We start from the raw sequence: 13736 nt of genomic DNA on the forward strand, positions 1-13736 counted from the left end.
CAGGACGATGGCCAAGGTCTCCAACCCCGGCGGCTCCGTGACCGAACCCGAACCGGCCCCGCCCCACAGCACCGCCGGCGGCCGCCGCGCGACTCTCGCGAGATCGCCGGCGCTCCGCTGCTGTCGCGGCTGCGCGGGGCGGGGCTCTCGCGAGAGCGGCGAGGCCGTTTCCCGGGCGACGCGGGTGGGGCGGGGCCGCCATGATGGCGGCGGCGGTGGCGCGGAGGGGGCGGTTGGGCCGGGAGGGCCGCGCCAGCCTTTGCTCCTTCCTGCTCGGCGCCTCGGTGGCGGCCCTGCCACTGCTACTCGGCTCGTCCCCCTCCCTGCTGGCCGCTCCCGGCCTGCGCGGCCGCCTAGCTCTCGCCCTGCACGTGGCGGGCGTGAACGCGGTGCTGCTGCTCGTTTATCCGCGGCCGCTCTACAAGGTACGGGGGTGGCCCCGGCGGGCGGCGGGGTGAAGTGCGGCTGTGGAGGGATCCGTACCGGTCCCGAGGTGCGCCGGTAGGGATACCCCGGGCCCGGGGAGCGGCGGCGGCAGCGCGTTCTCCCCTCCCTGTGCTTGCAGATCGCCGTCCGGGCCTGTTTCTTGGGCTTCGCCTTCGGCTGCGGGCTGCTGCTGAGCGCCGGCCGCTCCGCCTGGCGCCACTTCGGATGGTAAGGGCCGGGCCGGGAATCCGGGAGGGCGCGGTGCCCCCGGCCCTACTAAACCTGCCCTTCCATCCCTCCCGCCGTAGGTACATGTGTTCCCTCTCCCTCTTTCACTACTCGGAGTATCTGGTGACAGCCATCAACAACCCGCGCAGCCTCTCGCTGGACTCCTTCCTACTCAACCACAGCTTCGAGTACAACCTGGCTGCCCTGTCCTCCTGGGTGGAGTTCACGCTGGAGAAGCTCTTCTTCCCAGGTCGGCCACCCTATCCCTCCCTGATTCTGTCCAGCTGCACGTGGCTTGCCTGGGGTCCATCTGTCTGATGGCAAAGTGCAGGTGACCCTCAGCTTGCTGCCCCGTGACAGCCCTGCATCAGCTTTGTCATGGTCATAATCCCTAAGTGCTCAAAGCCTCTCGGGTTGGATCTTGGGAGGGCAGCGGGGAGCCCCTCCTCACTCTGACATGCCAGGCCAGGGGATTTTCAGCCCTTTCCTGCCTTGGAGGTACAAGAATTATGTGTCAGGTACATCTAGGTGCCACCTTTTGACAGGAATAAAATCAAGTCATCAAAATATGTTGCTGGTTGCCCAGTTGGGGCAAACTGGCTGTGCTCACCTGTTTATTCCTGGGAGAGGGAAGCTGTTCCCTTTTATTGTTTTGTAGCAGTCTGAGTATGTCCTTGGCTGTGCTTTGTGTTATCTTTGCTGAGCCTCTACAGCTGGGCCCCACGGACTAATCTATGCTAACACCAAGCAGGGGTTGCTGGTTTTATGTGTTTGGTGTGGGAGGGCAGCACATGACGGCTGCTGTCACACATCTTGCTTTGAGATGGGGGGCAAAGCCCACTCACTGAGCAGCCCCCTGAACCCCTCAAGACCTGCACAAACCCGTTGTGCCCCTCCCTGTCCATGCAGAGCTGAAGCAGATCACCTGGCTGAGCACCGTGGGGCTGCTGATGGTGATCTTCGGGGACTGCCTGAGGAAAGCAGCCATGCTTACAGCCGGCTCCAACTTCAACCACATCGTTCAGAACGAGAAATCTGACACCCACACTTTGGTGACAAGTGGGGTGTATGGGTGGTTCCGGCACCCGTCCTACGTGGGATGGTTTTACTGGAGTATTGGAACACAGGTACTGTATCCAGTGTGCTCAGATTCTTTCGTGTCACAGCCCCAGTCTTTGCTCTCAGTGCTGCATATGCTGTGATGGGGTGCAGACACCTCCTGATGCTGGGCATGGATTCTGCTGCCTCCCACTGGCACACAGGAAATCAGGAATCCCTGAGCACACTGGCCCATGTGATCTTTGGGAAGATCCTGTTCCTTTAATTTTCTCTGTACAGTAAGGAGACATGATGGAGCTGGGGTTTTGACCCACAACCCCCTTGGAGGCTTAGGGTGGGATTTGCTGCTGGTCTAAAGCTGGTGTTCAGGGTTTTCTGTATCCCTGTGGTCAAGATGCCTTCCACGAGTGGTCAGACTCAACCTGGCTCCTGCCAAACACCAGTTCTGTACTTGAGGGCAAGGACACTCCCTGACTAGAGGGTCAGCTCTGACTAGCTGCAGCTGAGCCATAGCTCAGTGCTTCTGTAGCTGTGTGTTCTTTTGGCTGGCTGGGCACTGGCATTGGATTGTATTTCTCTGGAGAGAGTCCGTGGATAGTACATAGAGCTTTTTGAGAGTTGGGGCAGTGACGCCAGTGCTTCCTGTGCGCTGCTTTCTTCATTCTGGGGAGAAACTCGTGCTTATGAAGTTTCACAAGGAGTGTTGGGGTCTTTTCTTTTTCTGTGCCAATGTTTCTGGAGGGGGATGAGCTGTGGGGCTGGGGCAGTCTTGGGTTCTCGAGGGGATGCTCACCAGCAGCATCTGTTCCAGGTGTTGCTCTGCAATCCCATCTGTGTGGTGGGCTACGCACTGGCGTCCTGGCGCTTCTTCAGGGAGCGGATCGAGGAGGAGGAGATCACACTCATTCACTTCTTTGGAGAAGAGTACCTGGAGTACAAAAGGAAGGTGCCTTCGGGTCTCCCTTTTATTAAAGGAGTCAAACTGGAACTGTAACATGGGCGAAAACCAGACTGGCTGAGCACACGCCCAGCTCCTGCTGTGCCCAGAGCCTGTGTGGCACTGGCCTCTGGAGGTGCCTGTTGGTATTTCCCGGCCACCCAGGAGGAGCTGGTGGAGGGCTGCGGCGTTGGGCAGCTGCTGGGTCACTCATAGATCAGAAGCTTGTTTGTCCTCCTTGAGATCAGTCCTTCGTTGCACATTCAGGGATCTTCCAGATAACTTAGCCTGTAGCGACCCTAAAGAGAATGAGTTCTGCCTGCAGCAGCTGAATTGTCTTGGAACGGCTCTGGAACTGATTCTACCAGGAAACAGCACTGGCCCTGGATGGAGAAGGTGCTGGGCAGCAGATTGTTCCTGTTGCATAATTCAATTTTAAAGCTTTCTGACCTCATGAGCCTGGTGACATGGCTTTAATCTCTTCGGGCCAAACTCCTTGAGCTGGCACTGAGGCAGCCAGTGGGAGCAACCTCTGGCTCTGCCTGCCCTTGAAGCACCAGAGTGCCAGCAGCACGGCACCACCCAGTTCTCTCTAGGCCTTGGGAGGGTTCTGCTGCTCCCCTCATGCCACTGGATCTGAGCACTTCAGGGCCTGCTTCTCCTCCCTCGGATGCTGCTGTGGATGCAGTGTCACTGGTCCAGCTGCTGCCTTCCGCTGCCACCTCTGTTCCTTCTTCCTGCTTCCAAATCACGCTGCTTCCTATCCTGCCAGGCTGCCTCCGTCTTGCAGAGGTCCCAGGATTCTGGGTTGTGAAAGAACCACAGCTGCCAGGCTTGCTAAGGGCTTTAGTCCCTGAGATCCTCCCCTGCTCTTTTGGGCAAAAGCTGTGATGTCAGGGTGAGTAGGAGATGCTTCTAGGGAAATCTCCAACTAGGAGAAGAGTTGGGCTAGCAAACGCTCTTTTATAGTAACCATTTGGAAATGGTTCCCACTGAGCTGTGTAGTATAACTTTGTTGTTAAATACCAAAGAGGTTCACTGTTTTCTTGAGTTCTACATTATTCTTCCTTGCTGGAATGGAAATGAGTTGCTTGTCAGTTCATGCTTGGAGCTTGTGGTGTTCCATGGGGAAGGTGCTGCGGTATGGCTCAGGAAGGGGCACTTGGTGAGAATGGCTTGGGTTTGGGTTTAGGTTTTCTATTTTATAAAAAAAAAAAAAAAATACAGAGAAAACTTTGCCATCTTCTGTCTGGTTATTTGAAGGTCTCTTGAGGTGCTGGTGGCACTTTGAGGTGCTGGAAACCGGAGTTTTTATAATTCCAGGTGGGTTCTCAGAACACACCAGCACTGTGTTGAGGCACGATTGTGACTCATTGACTTGTGAGGCTGTGGAGCCACAAGGATGAGGCTGACCCTAACCCCGACCCTCCATTTCTCCTTGCTGAATTGATGCAGAGTCCATCCTCCACTGGGTTTGCTTGATCACAGAGCATCTGCCTGATACCCTTGCTGGTAATGTGTCCTTTGCTGAGCAGAGTTTTGGCTTGGGAGAAAAGAGCAAAGGTGAAAACTCACCGGCTGGAGAGTGCTGATCTGTACTGGGCACTTGGAGGCTCCCACTTGGGCTGTTCTTGTTCAGGAAGCTCTGGTTGCAGCCACTGGCGCCTCGAGCTGGTAAACTGTAACTAATTTTTTTGTAGGCAGTAATGTTCCTGCTGTGCCCTTGATCAAAGAAACTTTGAAACAAGCAATTGTCACTTGGGTTTGATGTGCTGTTTGACAACAGAAACAAAACCTCATTCCCAGATTGTTCTTCATAGTAAATGCACCTTGATCCTAATTTCACAAGTGCCAGTTCCAGCTGTGCAGGCTCTGTCCAAGCAGGATGTGTTGGCACCAAAAGAAAGGGATGAACTTCACCTTGAGCAAAACCTTCAGTGCCTCTTTACACTTTTGAGACCAACAGCTTCTCTTAACCTTTTCCTAAGTCCTGTGACCAGAAGCTCTGCAAGGAGACAGCAGCTTACCGAGTGTGGGGAAGGCATGTGAAGTTTTAGGGAAAAGCTGGAGTAATCTGTGAAACCCTGCCCTCAGTGCCACAGTGATTGGTGAGTTCTTAGTTCCCACATGAGCAGGGAACCTCTAGAGCAGCTCTTCCTGGCACCTAGCCCATATTGGTGGGTGGCTGCCTGGCACTTCACAGGATGCTCCATCACCTGGCTGTGTACCCTTGACCCTGCCCTGGGAGTTATTTTTCACCATAATTTGCTGATCTTGTGGTTTTAGGGGCAGCTGGACACCCTGAGCCAGCAGATCCCTTTTGTCAGTGCTGCAGAACCACGCAGACATGGACAACTGCACCCTTTTATTTCACTCTGACACACGCAAGGGAGAGCACAAAGAGAATTTTTCAGAAGCAAGTCCACCTGAGGCCTTTGTATGTGCTGCAGACATGGCTGCCTGTTTCCTGCCCTGGCTTGTGGCACTGGGCAAGAGGAGCTGGTCAGTGACCAGGGCATGGCTCTGCCCAGCGGCTCTGCCACGTGCCCAGCACTGGGCTCTACGGTGCTGGCTCTTTCAGAGTAGCACTCTCTGCTCCACTCTTCTGCTGTCCCCTGCAGCAGTCTTTGTTTTTTGGGGAGAGGTTTCCAGGGTTGTCCCTAGGCATGAAGCCCTCCTCAGGGCTGGCTGAAGCCACCTTGTTGCTGCCAGATGAGGCATCCCTGGGGAAGGGAAGGCACTGTGACAGGGTCACTGTCTGAGAAGGCATGGGAGGAACTTGGCACTCAGGTGCTTGCTGTCACCTACCTTGGCACCACTTCATTGTCGTCACAGATCTTGAGCAGCATCTGGGCCTGTTCCTCTTTGGGCTCCTGGGGTTCCTGCAGCCTGTGGTGGGAGGGGTGTGAGCCATGAGCTATGTCCCCCCTGGCCCTAAAAGCCCCTGCACCCCTCACCTGGGCTCCAGCCGCTCCTTCACTTTGGCAATGGAGCGGACGTAGGGCGCGATCTGCTTGGTGATGTTGCTCAGGCAGCTGTTCTCCTGCCGCAGCTGCAGCAAGTCATGGAGCTGGGCTGAGGGCGAGAGGAGTGGGCTGGGACACGGCCACCCCCAGGGGGTGGGCACAAGGGGCACCGGGAGGGAGCGTGGGGTCACCAGTACCTTCATAGATCTCCTGCTCATTTGCTACCCGCTGGTAGGTCTCCTCCCAGACCTGGAAGGAAGAGAGGGAGCTGGGCAGTCTGCAGCGGTACAGCACAGAGGGGCCCTGCTTTGCCAGGATGTGCCGGCTGTACCTCCTCAAAGACGCTGCGCATCATCTCCACGGCGGAGTAGTGAGCTGCGATCTGCACGTCCATCTGCAGCGACTTCTGCAGGATCTCGCTCATGATCTCTGACTTGATGAGTGAGTGGTGCTTGGTGAGGTCACGGTGCAGCTCCTGCACCTGGTCCTTCAGGCCCTGTATCTCCGTCTGCAGCATCTGCAGGAACCGGGGGGCACAGCCACATGAGCAGCACCAGCCTGGCCCGTCCTGTCCCATCCCACCCTGCCTCGACCCATGCTCCCTACCCGGTAGGTGTTCTCGTAGTTGCGGCAGTGCTCGGCGAAGGGGGTCTCGCGCCCCTCAGCCAGGAGCACCTTGGTGCTGATGTACCGATGCATTGTTGGCTTCTTCACCATGGGGCCGGTGGACATTTTGTCACTGGGGGGGGGGCAGCTGGGCACCATGAGGGTCTTGGAGCATTGGCCACCGGGGAGCCTGCATGGAGAGGTGACAGTGACATGCTGCAGGTGAGCAGCAGTGGGGGTGATGTGCCAGGGACCATGTTGCCAGTGCAGCCCCACCACCCCTTGTCTCCAGTGAACCTGGGGATGCACCAATCCCACATGTCCCTTCCCTCACCCAGGCACAGGGGTTCAGTCAGAGGTGCCTTATGTTGTCCCAAAAATCAGATTTCTGTGGGCTGCTCTCCCCATTCCTGCAGTTTTGGAACCAGCTGTGGCAGTGTGAAGCCAGGAGCTGAGCTCGGCACCCTCCAGTTTCTAAAGGGCGGGATAGGTCGCTCCCTCACCGCTGGTATCTCCTGGCCCCTTGGCAGGCACTACTGCCCCTCTGTTTCCCCCCATCCCATGGTCTCCCTGTGCTAACCACCACCACCATTGGTCCTACCGTGCAGCGCCGTGCTCCCCCCGCCCGTGCTGGGGCCAGCAGCCCCCAGGAGCTCAGCCACCCTGCAGTGCCAAGCCTGGCTGGGGTTGAGGAGCAGTCCCCATGGGGCGGCAGTGCCCGTTTGTCCTCTCTGGCTGGGAGGGCCTGGCAGTGCCGGTGCTGCTGTGACATCAACAGGCCTAAATATATCCCCAGTGAAGAATGGCCGAGCACTTCCCTGAAATTCTGATAAAAATAGTGGCAGGCAAAGAGGCTGCAGCACCGGGGGCATGTGGGTGAGCAGGAGCTGGCCCAGGTGGAGCACCCAGGGAGAGGGGCCAGAACCCTCTGGGGAGCGTGGCAGGGGCCGGGCTGGGGAACAGAGTGAGGTTCAACCAGGCCCCCAGCTGCCAGCCCTGATGCTGCCCGCCCCTCTGCCACCCGCCGCACTTCCCAGAAGTGTCACTTGAAGCCTGTTGTTCATCAGTGCAGCTGTGCCTGTGCTGTCCTGGTACCACTGCTGAGGTGACAGGCTCAAGGGCAGCATCAGGGGCAAGCTTAGCATGGTGAGATGCTGAGGGGACTGTGCAGTGTGGCACGTGGCAGGGGACACAGTAGCACATGTGCCTTGGGTGCAATCCTAGCACCTCACATGTTTGTGCCAGTGATGCCAGGACCAATGCCACCAGCGCTGCCCACCATGGAGCGGCGGGGGCTGAGCATCAGGAGGGGCTCCAGACAGCGGGCGAACTCTGCCCGGTACTCGCTGTTGATCTGGAGGGCAAGAGAGGAGAGTGTGACTGGGGCTGGGGCAGAGCTGGCATCTGGCACTGCCCACAGGCTCTGCCTTGGGCAGGGCAGGGCTCTACCTTGCTGGTCTGGGCTGGCCGCAGGCGGTGTGGCAGCTTGACAATTCTCTGCAGCCTCTCCATCAGTTGCTGAAAGGCAGCGATGAAGCATGGTGAGGGGTGCCCAGCACCTTGCCCCTGAGCTCAGCACTGCTGCGGGATGCTCTGACCACCCTGCAGTGCTGGCAACACTCACATAGCCCAGGTCCAGGAACTCGGCTTTGTTGGCAGAGCTCAGGAAGGCCGAGCAGGTCACCAGGTGGACCTGTGTGTGTGGAGGGGGTCTGTCACTGCCTGGCTTTGGTGTCAGGATGTCCCTGCCTGGTGGGAGACCCTACCTGCAGAGTGGGCAGCAGGGAGGCAAGGTGCGCTAGCTGCTCCTTGAATGCCTTCTCCTTTTCCTCGTGTTGGCTGCAGCAGAGCAGAGCAGGGCATGGTACAGCCTTTGCAAGACCCCAGAGAGCCATCCAGCCCCAGGCATCCCAAACCACTTTGGGATGGGGGGACATCCCTCGGACAGGGCTCAGCCCATGGTCCCTCACCTCTGCACAGCTTTCAGAAGCGTTTTTTTCCTCTCGGAGAGCTGCTCCTGCAAATGGCACAGCCGCCCTGTGTCCTACAGCCACCCCAGTCCCTTCCCACTACCCTGGCTCTGTCCCACGGGCACAGGGCTCGATGGACAGGTGGCTGCCTCAGACCTGCATGCGGCTGAAGAGGGAGTTGATGGCCGCCTCCTCCTCGCTGGCACTGTTGCGAACCTCCTCGATCATGGCCTTGAGCAGGACGATGGCCTCACGCGTGGAGGTCTGCAGTTCCTTCACAGCCTGCCCGGGGTGGCGGGGCAGCTGCAGTGCAGGGGACAGCGCTGCACCCCCTCACCACCCCCACACCCCCCAGCCCTGCCCACCATCACTGCCTGGTCCAGCCGCTGGCAGCCCTGCATGTACGCCGTCTCAATGTCGATGCAGTGTGCCCGGCTCTCCCTGCAGGCACAGACATCAGGGGAAAGCACAGCATGGGGCACATGGCAAGTGTGGGGCTGGGACTACTCACCCCTGCATGTCCCTGAAGCAGTTGATGCAGAGCATGGACTTCTTCTCAGTGGAGAACATGATGTAGGGCTCCTCGTGCAGTGCTGCAGGGGACAGGAACATGGTGTAGCCTGGCATGGCGCAGTGCAGCACAGCATGGCACAGGACAGCCTGGCATGGCACTCACGGCACTTCTTGTGGATGTCTTTGGTGCGCTTGGAGAGGGAGACGATCTCGTGGCGGGTGAACATCCTGGCACGGTGGGTCTCCTCACGGCACAGGGCACAGAGGGGCTGCCCACAGGTGTTGCAGAAGTACATGGTGTCCAGCTCCTGTGTGAGGGGACATAGTTGGTGGCAGGCATGGCCCTGGCAGGGGTCCCCTACCCACCCCGCTGCCCTCACCGCCTTGGTGCAGCAGCGGTCACAGTTGGCACACTGCACATCCTCCTCACTGTCGGCTGAGCTGTCCACCAGGAACTGCAGGAGCCGGTCCACGGGGGGCAGCCCCGTGCCTCCCCTCACTACTGAGAGGTGCCTGTGGGGGGAGATGGGGACAAGGATAGGGACACCCATCCGGGCCAGCGGGGCAGCTTTGGGGATGCAGAGAGCAGTGCTGTGCTGAGCTGCCAGCCCCGTGCTTGGGGGGGTTGTAAGGGCTGTCCCTTACCCGCAGAGTGGGCAGCGCAGGCGGCCATCGCTGGCGCGGCCTCGCAGGCAGCTGGCGCAGAAGTTGTGGTAGCAGTCGAGCAGGCAGGGATGCTGGTAGGGCTCGTGGCAGAGCAGGCACACGAGCGGGTGGCAGTTGGCCTTCTCCAGCTCCGAGCAGCTCCCCAGTGGGGAGAAAATGCCACCTGCCATCTGTGGGGTTGAAAGCCAAGCCCTGTGCCCAGGGACCCCGGTGTGGCACCAGTTTTTGAGAGCGCTGTGGTTGCCACAGAAAGGACGAATCCTGCCCCAGGGCCCATGAGCTGCTGACTATTTTTAGGTTATGAGCTGCACGGCACGAGGCTGCCCCCAACGTGCCCCTTCCCCTGGTATCACAGGCTGGGGGCTGCAGTGTCTCCCTGGTGTGTGTCCCCCAAAGCAGGAGCATTCCCTGAGATGAGCTCTCCCCTGCAAAGAAGCATCCTGCAGCCGAGCATTCCCCAGGACAGGGGTGGGGGTTCGTCCAGGACAGGGTGTTCCCCCAGAGGAAGCATTCCCTATAATGGGGTGTCCCCTGCCCAGGGATGTGCCCTACGGTGGCAGCCTGGCAGTGAAGGCAGCCAGGTGCCCCACATGCCCGAAGTCCCCGTCTGGGCACAGGTGTGTCCTGGCCAGGTGAAGGCTTTACCTCTCCCTGTCTGTAAGTCGGGGGATCCGAGCCGAGTTGTGCTGCTGCTCACCGTGTGCCGGCAGGAATGAGACCGATGCCGAGGCGACAAGGCCCGGCCGACCCTGTGACGTGGGGCCCCCTGGCACTGCCGATCGGCTGCCACGCCACGGCCCAAAAATAGCCCCGTGCGCTGCTCGGGGCCCTGCGGCGGGGACAGCCCTCGGCGTGTGGGAACACGGAACTGCGTAGCCTTCAGGCTGCGGGGACATGGGCATCTGCATGGCCTGGTGATTGCCCGCAGGAGGTGCGGGGGTCCCTCTGGGCACAGTGAGAGCCCCGGGGTGCGGGATCACCCAGTACACACCGAGGCTCCCCGCGGTGCTGGGTCACCCCGTGCGCAGTGAGGCTCCCCGGGATGGGGGGATCACTCCATGCGCAGTGAGGCTCCCACAGTGAAGGGCAACTCCGTACAAAGTGAGGAGCCACAGAGTGCGGGGTCACTCCGTACAAAGTGAGGAGCCACAGAGTGCGGGGTCACTCCGTGCCCGGTGAGGCTCCCGGGCTGCGGGGGTCACTCCGTGCCCGGTGAGGTTCCCGGGCTGCGGGGGTCACTCCGTGCCCGGTGAGGTTCCCGGGCTGCGGGGGTCACTCCGTGCCCGGTGAGGTTCCCGGGCTGCGGGGGTCACTCCGTGCCCGGTGAGGGTCCCACGGTGCGGGGGTCACTCCGTGCCCGGTGAGGTTCCCGGGCTGCGGGGGTCACTCTGTGCCCGGTGAGGTTCTCGGGCTGCGGGGGTCACTCCGTGCCCGGTGAGGTTCTCGGGCTGCGGGGGTCACTCCGTGCCCGGTGAGGTTTCCGGGCTGCGGGGGTCACTCCGTGCCCGGTGAGGTTCCCACGGTGCGGGGGTCACTCCGTGCCCGGTGCGGGGTGCAGGGCACGCGCACCGCACGTGCCACCCCCCCCCGCTCCCGGCCAGACCGGCCGCGCGTGCCCCACAGACCACGCCCCCGTCCAGCCCCGCCCCCGTCCGGCCCCCGCGCTCGCCCCGCCCCCCAGGCATCACTGTCAGCTCGCAGCCGCCCTGCACGGGTGCGACCGGAAGCGATCGACGCCGTCGGCGCTCGGCTGGGACGGCCCGAGCGTGGTTGTGCGCAGGCGCGCGGCGCGCGCTCCCTTTCTCCCTCGCGCGGAGCGGCCATGGCGCCCGCGGTGAGTGAGCGCGGGACCGGCACTGGCCGCCACCTCCCTGAGCCTCCCCCCGTCGCCACCGAGACAGCCCCCCGAGCCGCCCCGACCCCCGGCACCCCCCGTAGACCCGCCGCCTGTCTCAGCCCCGCCGCCTGCCCCCGCCATCTCTTCTCCGCGTGGGGCCGGGCCCGGCCCGCGCCTTCCCGGGGCCCCACGCGACGCCCGCCGCCCATCCGGATCGTGGAGGCGGGCGGCGGGCGAGTCCCATTCCCACCGCGCTGTCCCCGATCTCGATCCATGCCTGGGCCCTTCCCGTCTCGGCAGCCCGGAGCTCGGCCTCGGCCCCTCCCCGCTGCCCGGGGTCGGTCCCTCACGGCGCTCCCCCTCTCTTTCTCACTCTCTCTTACTCTCTTTCCCCCTACAGCAGAAGAAGCCTGCGGCGAAAGGTGGCAAGAAGAAAAAGCAGGTTCTGAAGTTCACGCTGGACTGCACGCACCCCGTCGAGGATGGCATCATGGACGCCGCCAACTTCGTGAGTGCGGGGCCTCCCCTGGAGCCGTGATGGCTCCACCGCCCTCGGGGGCCTTCCCACGGTGATGCTCGGCTCCGATCATCCCCGGCTATCCGCCTTGCTCCCTTGAGGCTGTCCCATGGGCAGAGGAGCAAGGAGTGCTGGGGCTGGGCATGAGGCTGGGTTTGGGACACTTCGTAGTTAAGCTCAAACGTTGTCCCTGCTCCTGTACAGTTTTCCTGTCCATCTCTGCTGGGTGAGTTTGTGTCGTGGCAGGGATGTAGCAAGGCCAGGGATGCTGAAGTCTGGGGTCATGAACCTGCGCTTGTCCAAACCACACTCCAGCATTCATCTGGGCGAGGCTGGGACTGAGGGGAGCTCAGACCCTGACCTCACTGTCCTGGCTGTCCCCTTGGAGGGCAGGAACATCCCCAACATGCCAATCCGATATGTTCAGGCTTGAGCATCTCACCCAGGTGTGGCTTTGATGGTGTGGATTAGCCTGGCCTGAGGAAGGGGTTCTCCCCTGCTCTCCTGTGCTACGGGGGCAGTGGTGTCTGTTCCCCAGCTCCAGAGCACCAGGCACAAGCCAGCCTGTGGGGGCTGTGTCTGGTGGGAGTTGTGGCCCCGGCTCACAGTTGTGTTCCTCCTGCAGGAGCAGTTCCTGCAGGAACGGATCAAGGTGAACGGCAAAGCGGGAAACCTGGGCGGGGGCGTGGTGACCATCGAGAGGAGCAAGAGCAAGATTACGGTCACATCAGAGGTGCCGTTCTCCAAGAGGTGAGGTGGGGTAGGCCCGAGTCCCACTGGGTCCCCTTGGTCAGTGTGGCCGCAGGTGGTCCTTGGCAGGGGATGACCAGTGTACACTGAGAGCCTGTGGGCAGGAGGAGCTGGCAGGGAAGAGGTCTCAGTGCAGGAGTTGTGCTGGAATTTGTGCTACCTGGCACTTGCTGAGTGGCTGCTCTTCCCAAAGGATATATGAGAGAGGAATGTGTTTGATATTCCAGCTGGGAAGGCTGCTGGGCTGGGCAGTGAGGGGACCTGCAGCCAAAAGATGCTGAATGGAGAATTTAGGGGTATCTGCAGCCAAGGTCTCCCAGGTTGTTTCCCTCATCTTGTGGGGTTTTGGTCTTTCTTGGGCTGGCATCAGCAGAATGTGGTTGTGCCTAGGTGTCCCAGATTGTTCCCCTTCATCCTGTGGTGCACTGGCCCTCTGCCCACTTCTGGCTGCCTGTCCTTGTGCTGCCATTGGCAGACCAGGGTTGTGCCGCGGCAGAGGTGGCTCAGGAGCTGGCTGGGCATGCAGAGTGGTGAGAAAAGCAGAGCTGTGCGGGCAGTGGGCGTGCCCTGCCCCGTGAGCACCCGCCTTTCTCCCAACGCTTTTGCTCCACGTCGGTGCCACGCCTGGCACATCCCAGCCCTGGGTATTCACCATCCCGGTGGAGATTCCCTCTGGGGTGGGTACAGGGCACTGGGCTTGCAACCTTGTTGGGGCAAGAATGATTTCCCAGGATTCGTGTCAGGCCATTATGGTGTTATTCCCCTAGTTACAGTGTTTCCTGGCAGGAACTTTGCTAGGAAGTGGCCAGTGGAATGTGTTAATGCTACTGGAGGTGGGAGCCTGTGGGAATAAGGATTTTTTAGCCAAAACTGGGGGACTGGCAGAGGCAGAGGGGCACCACTGTCAGCCATGCCTCTCCCACAGGTACCTCAAGTACCTGACAAAGAAGTACCTGAAGAAGAACAACCTGCGGGACTGGCTGCGCGTGGTGGCCAACAGCAAGGAGAGCTATGAGCTGCGCTACTTCCAGATCAACCAGGATGAGGAGGAGGAGGAGGAAGAGGATTGAGCCCCACCGCCGCTGACGGCCATTTTGTACAGTTTCGCTTTTCTGGAATAAACAGCAGCAGAGTTGTTCATAGCCCGTGCTCGGTGGCGGCTGCGGTTCTGCTGGGGGGATTTGGGGGGATTTGGGTGTTTTCGGGGAGCGGCGCTCGGGGGGCGTGGCCAGGCTCATAGGGGGCGTGGCCAGGGGCGTGT

At 60.5% G+C, this 13736-nt stretch overlaps 3 protein-coding genes across 5 annotated transcripts; 2 read left to right on the top strand and 1 right to left on the bottom strand.

Annotated features, from left to right (window-relative positions):
* The first annotated feature begins 157 nt into the window (after positions 1-157).
* Positions 158-3104, top strand: ICMT (isoprenylcysteine carboxyl methyltransferase). The gene is made up of 5 exons (XM_023940204.2): positions 158-425; positions 566-654; positions 735-904; positions 1564-1781; positions 2525-3104. Exons 1-5 carry the CDS (start codon positions 201-203, stop codon positions 2705-2707), a joined length of 885 nt encoding a protein of 294 aa, XP_023795972.2. The 5' UTR covers positions 158-200; the 3' UTR covers positions 2708-3104.
* Positions 3105-5000: 1896 nt separating this feature from the next.
* On the bottom strand, positions 5001-11015 carry RNF207 (ring finger protein 207). Of its 2 annotated transcripts, XM_086860935.1 has the most exons (19): positions 10759-11015; positions 10017-10498; positions 9351-9541; positions 9086-9218; positions 8869-9013; positions 8704-8785; positions 8558-8633; positions 8349-8474; positions 8193-8239; positions 7989-8061; positions 7847-7915; positions 7672-7740; positions 7455-7576; positions 6223-6412; positions 5948-6133; positions 5814-5865; positions 5608-5725; positions 5459-5539; positions 5001-5373 (listed from the first exon to the last, which is right to left on the bottom strand). In XM_086860935.1, exons 3-19 carry the CDS (start codon positions 9539-9541, stop codon positions 5211-5213), a joined length of 1923 nt encoding a protein of 640 aa, XP_086717061.1. In that variant the 5' UTR covers positions 10017-10498; positions 10759-11015; the 3' UTR covers positions 5001-5210. The 2 variants fall into 2 exon arrangements, with proteins under 2 accessions (XP_086717061.1, XP_086717060.1); XM_086860934.1 differs by lacking the exons at positions 9351-9541; positions 10759-11015 and having other exon boundaries at positions 10017-10294.
* Positions 5852-13617, top strand: RPL22 (ribosomal protein L22). Of its 2 annotated transcripts, XM_086860936.1 has the most exons (5): positions 5852-6057; positions 6131-6225; positions 11609-11716; positions 12351-12475; positions 13401-13617. In XM_086860936.1, exons 1-5 carry the CDS (start codon positions 6039-6041, stop codon positions 13543-13545), a joined length of 492 nt encoding a protein of 163 aa, XP_086717062.1. In that variant the 5' UTR covers positions 5852-6038; the 3' UTR covers positions 13546-13617. The 2 variants fall into 2 exon arrangements, with proteins under 2 accessions (XP_086717062.1, XP_086717064.1); XM_086860938.1 differs by lacking the exons at positions 5852-6057; positions 6131-6225 and adding an exon at positions 11088-11205.
* Positions 13618-13736: the final 119 nt, after the last annotated feature.

Source organism: Cyanistes caeruleus, chromosome 22, assembly GCF_971803275.1.
Source record: "Cyanistes caeruleus chromosome 22, bCyaCae1.hap1.1, whole genome shotgun sequence".
Lineage (NCBI taxonomy): Eukaryota > Metazoa > Chordata > Aves > Passeriformes > Paridae > Cyanistes > Cyanistes caeruleus.

Coding starts and splice junctions, on each gene's coding strand:
- ICMT (XM_023940204.2), top strand. CDS start 201: ATGATGGCGGCGGCGGTGGCGCGGAGGGGGCGGTTGGGCCGGGAGGGC. Junction 655..734: donor GCCTGGCGCCACTTCGGATG/GTAAGGGCCGGG, acceptor CTCCCGCCGTAG/GTACATGTGTTCCCTCTCCC. Junction 905..1,563: donor GGAGAAGCTCTTCTTCCCAG/GTCGGCCACCCT, acceptor CTGTCCATGCAG/AGCTGAAGCAGATCACCTGG.
- RPL22 (XM_086860936.1), top strand. Junction 6,226..11,608: donor CGACCCATGCTCCCTACCCG/GTAGGTGTTCTC, acceptor TTCCCCCTACAG/CAGAAGAAGCCTGCGGCGAA. Junction 12,476..13,400: donor GAGGTGCCGTTCTCCAAGAG/GTGAGGTGGGGT, acceptor CCTCTCCCACAG/GTACCTCAAGTACCTGACAA.
- RNF207 (XM_086860934.1), bottom strand. CDS start 10,279: ATGCAGATGCCCATGTCCCCGCAGCCTGAAGGCTACGCAGTTCCGTGT. Junction 7,741..7,846: donor AGTTCCTGGACCTGGGCTAT/GTGAGTGTTGCC, acceptor GCTGCCTTTCAG/CAACTGATGGAGAGGCTGCA. Junction 5,540..5,607: donor AAGGAGCGGCTGGAGCCCAG/GTGAGGGGTGCA, acceptor CTCCCACCACAG/GCTGCAGGAACCCCAGGAGC.